Source organism: Lactuca virosa, chromosome 5 (genome assembly GCF_052849685.1).
Source record: "Lactuca virosa cultivar CGN04683 chromosome 5, Lactuca_virosa_CGN04683_v6, whole genome shotgun sequence".
Lineage (NCBI taxonomy): Eukaryota > Viridiplantae > Streptophyta > Magnoliopsida > Asterales > Asteraceae > Lactuca > Lactuca virosa.
The window spans coordinates 204,047,767-204,052,411 of NC_136430.1; the positions used below are offsets into that span (position 1 = coordinate 204,047,767).

The 4,645-nt window shown below is 35.8% G+C and overlaps 1 protein-coding gene across 1 annotated transcript; it reads left to right on the plus strand.

Annotated features, from left to right (window-relative positions):
- Window positions 1–671: 671 nt before the first annotated feature.
- LOC145112277 (uncharacterized) lies at window positions 672–1,439 on the plus strand. The gene has a single exon (XM_079048459.1). It carries the CDS (start codon window positions 672–674, stop codon window positions 1,437–1,439), a length of 768 nt encoding a protein of 255 aa, XP_078904585.1.
- The last annotated feature ends 3,206 nt before the right edge of the window (window positions 1,440–4,645 follow it).

Consider the following 4,645-nt stretch of genomic DNA (forward strand, 5'->3'; position numbering starts at 1 on the left):
TCAGAGGACTGTGGAAAGGCGAAGGTGTGACCATACACATCCTTGGTTTTATGATTGATTGGATCTTGGGAGACTATGTTTTTGAATAATGTTTTGAAAAAAATGATTATGTAAAAACTTCTTTTCAGTAAATCGATTGTTTTGAAAAGTTTAAATTTATTTTGATTTTTGAGACGTTACATGCTACCCGTGAAAATGCACATTTTATTTGTATTCTGATGATGAAGAGTGTGTGTGGTTAGCCGACATGTCATTAAGAGAATATAAGTTAAAATGATGAGTCACTCAGGAAATTATTTTGTTGATGGAGTGTGTGTGGTTAACCATCACATCAATATGACAATAATTTTATATCGAGGATCAAGCATTTTGTCATCGTTTATTCACCATCTATTTAATGGTCCACAATATCCCCATTATTAAATTTGAGATGAGCACAATCGAGATTAGCATGTCATTGAATTTCAATGAATCTTAAATGATCTAGGAGTTTCAAAAGTTTGAAACTAGCAAATATCATTGCCCACCTAAATAAATTTGTTGTGTGTTTACAACATCCCTTTACACATAGAAAAGCTAAATATGTATTCTAGCATTGTTAATAATTCATTTATGGTTAATAATTATTTTAAGAATGAATTCAAACTAACTAAACTCCTTTCGTCTTGCAAATGTCGAACGATAACAACAACAACAATCCTCCTCCTCCTCCTCCACCTCATCTACCTCCCTTAAACTCGAACTTCTCTCTCATCTCGATCCTATCAAAGGAGAAACTCACCAGTCAAGACTATTTGGATTGGATTTGGAATTTATGGATTGCCTTATGGTACGAGGGCAAAGATTATGCCCTCGATGAGAATCTCCTTCACGTGGATGATGGGTCCTCTGAAGAAGGTATAACTGCTTACAATAAACCTGACAATGAATCTACAAAAGTTGCATATATAATGTTGGTGACCATGTATCCTAAGCTTCATAATAGTTTTGAGAGTCATGGGGCATTTGAAATAAATGAGAAACTCAAGGAAATGTTCCAAGAGCAAGCTCGGAAAGAAATGTTCGAGATCATCAAATCCTTGATGGCTTGTAAACATCAAGATAGGAATTTTGTATGTGCGCACGTTCAAAATATGAAGTCGTACATTGACAGACTAGAGGATTTGGATGTCAAATTTCCAATGGAGACAACCATTGACATGGTATTGAACTCGATTTATAGTTCATATCATCAATTCGTCATGAACTATAATATGAACAATCTCGAGAATGCCCTCATGGAGCTTCATGGCATGTTGAAAACAGACGAATCTAGTTTGGATAAAACCAAAAGCTCCAACCCTAATGCTCTTATCTTGGCCATTGGGCATGGTGATACTAACAAGAGGAAGAGGTTTACTCATGTTAAGGGTAAAACCAAGGTTGGAGTGTCCAAATAAGGTCTTAAGAGAAAGGCCGACTCTAAGATAGTGCCTAATTCCGATCCAAAGAAGATCGTTTGCATTTACTGCCAATAGAAACATCAGCGGAGACAAAGCCACGCAAAGTACCTTGAAGACGTGAAGAAGAACAAAGCCAAGGGTTTTGGCATGCCATGTATTTTTATGATAGAACTTCATAATATGTCAACTTCTAATTCTTGGGTTCTTGATATGGGATGTGTTCCTCATATTTTATCAGGTTTGCAGGGACTTAAGGAAAGTAGAAGACCGAAGCATAGGGAAATGAACCTAATAATAAGTAACCAAGGAACTTCAGCTGTTACAGGGATCATGGAATACAAGCTCATTTTGAATAATAAAGTGTCTTTTAGTTTATTTAATTGTTGCTACTCGCCAAATATGACACGAATATTATTTCATTTCATGCATTATACAAGTATGAATTTATTTTTGCTTTTGATAATGAAATTGGTGACTTTTTAGTTTATAAAAATGGCTCTTCTATTTTCAAAACTAGTCCTTGTAATCGTGTTTATGAGAGTGTTGTCTGTACAGCAAACACTAATAATATAATGTTGAAAATTGGTACTACAAATGTTTTGGATAAATTGTGCTTGTAGCATTATCGTCTTGGGCATGTAAACAAGAAACGTATAGCCAAGCTCCAAAAGGATTGACTCTTGGCATCGGTTGACTTGGTGTCGAATGATGTATGCAAGTCTTGCTTACTTGGCAAGATGAAAAAGGCACCTTTCACATGAAACTATGAACGAGGAATGGATCTGTTGGACCTAATCCACATTGATGTATGTGGACCGTTCAGATCCTCGACAAGGCATGGTGAACGTTACTTTGTGACTTTGACTAATAACTTTAGTAGACATTGCTATATCTATTTGATGATGCATAAGTCAAAAAATTTTGAAGTGTTCAAGGAATCCCAAAAGGAAGTTGAAAACCTATTGGGCAAGAAGATCAAGATGTTCTAATCTGATAGGGATGGAGAATACTTGAGTATTGACTTTATCGATCATCTGAATGTTTGTGGGATTTTCTCATAATTTTCTCCTCTTATAACACCACAACTGAATGGTGTTTTTGAGAGAATAATTTGAACTCTACTTGATATGGTTCGATCTATGATGGCTCGAGCTATGCTTCCAATAACTTTCTAGGGTTATTCCCTAGAAGCAACCGATAATATATTGAACCTCCTACCAAATAAGAAGTTCACCAATACACCATATGAAATGTGGAATGGGAAACCTCCCAGTCTTGCACATTTGAAAATATAGGGTTGCAAAGTTTTTGTGCATCGCGAGGTGAGTGATGAACTAGAACCCATATAAAAAAAGTGTTACTTTGTGGGCTATCCTAAAAAGTCTTTTGGATATCTTCTCTACACTACTTATGAGAACAGATTTGTTATTACTCGAGGAGGTTTCTTCCTTGAGAAGGAGCTCATGTCTAAAGACGCTGGTGGGAGTCCAATTGATCTTGAAGAAATTCATGAGTTAAACGAAGAAGGACCTGCTTGCACTCAAACCGATGTTGATCAACATGTTGAGCAAACTGACATAATTCCAAATTGTCCCCTTCGTAGATCTAATAGAGTGCGTCTCCCACCTGGTTTTTATGGTTTCCATATAGAAACTGAAGGAGGCGTACTTATCAGTGATCATACACTGGTAGGTATGGATGGAACATCCAACTATCAGGAAGTAATGGTAGGGTCTAAAGCTGCTAAATGGAAGGAGAGTATGGAGAGTGTCACACCCCCGAACCAGACGACGGAAACGTCCGGGGGCTTGTGCGTGACTTCATATTGAAATATCATTACAATGAATATAAATGAAACGTAACATCATCATCATCATGCATAATATGATACAACTGTCATTGTTCACATCAAGTACATGTCACACCCCCAAAACAGAACGGCGTAAACATTCGGGGGCGGAGGACGTCATGTACAATATCATAACAATTGAATAGTAAAGAAAGTACACACCACCATAATCTAAATATATTTGAAAAGTTTACATGATTGTATGTGTTACATGTTTAAATATCAAATACAATATGGTGATCCAAAATATGTTACTAATGCCAGCACGTTAGTCTTCAAAAAGTAGTTGCTACCTGACTTAGCGTTTTCCTGAGAATACAAGTTATTTCAAAGAAAAAGTGTCAACAACAAAGTTGGTGAGTTCATAAGTGGTGTTTTGATAAAATGTATGCCATTCGAAAGTTCGTGTAGGTTTTCCAGAAAATCCGATATTTTCTAACAAATGTATGTAATGAGTATGAAAGATCGTTGTATAAACTGTGTGTATTTTTACCGGGAAAATCCTATATTTTCCTAAATGAGATGCAGTCTTAAATGTCCAAGACTGTAACCTGTAAGCAAATATGACATGCTCAAAAGATGATGTATAGTCTTATTATAGAACAAAACTCCAAGAAGATTTGTATTTGAATGTGAAAAGAACTGTATTTGTTACTTTTCCCCATTAAAACGTAATACCATAATAATTGTCTATCCAGTGAGTTTTTATAACCGTACTATCATAGTTTGCCTGTAGCGACGTTCTTCAGGCGTCAAAATGAGATGACACTTGTCACCCCGGGGACTGTAGCTAGCAGTCAAGGCGCGGGATCATTAGTCCCGTATAGATCTATACACACTTGTCACGTTCTCTGGACGGGAGATTCTGGTTATAAACAGGACTTCTAGTGGTACCTTTAAAAGGTATATTGAAGATGAATGCCTCACGAATTCTCAATTAAGTCACGTATTAAAATGTATATGTTTGTTTCTGTAACGATTATCCTTTTTCATAATGATAATAAAGGCATAAAATGATTTGTATGTTCTTGTATGTATAAAGATGTCATAACGAAAGTGGTTACCCTAAATATGATGTAAACGTATAAATAGAGCTTACGATATTTATACTCATATTCCATTCTGTGAGGGTAAAGTAAAGTAAGATGTTTTGTATTTTAGACATGATCCATGTGATAGTTATTAAAAACAATCTGAAATGTATAACGAAAGATAGATGTTTTCACACAGGATTAACCGTTTGTTTACTTGTATTCTCCCCCGTAAAGTGTTCAAAAGCATTTAAAACCAGTTAAAAGCGTAGAAATGGGGGGTATGAACTCACTTGATTGAAGTGGTTGTTTTGAAGTAGTCG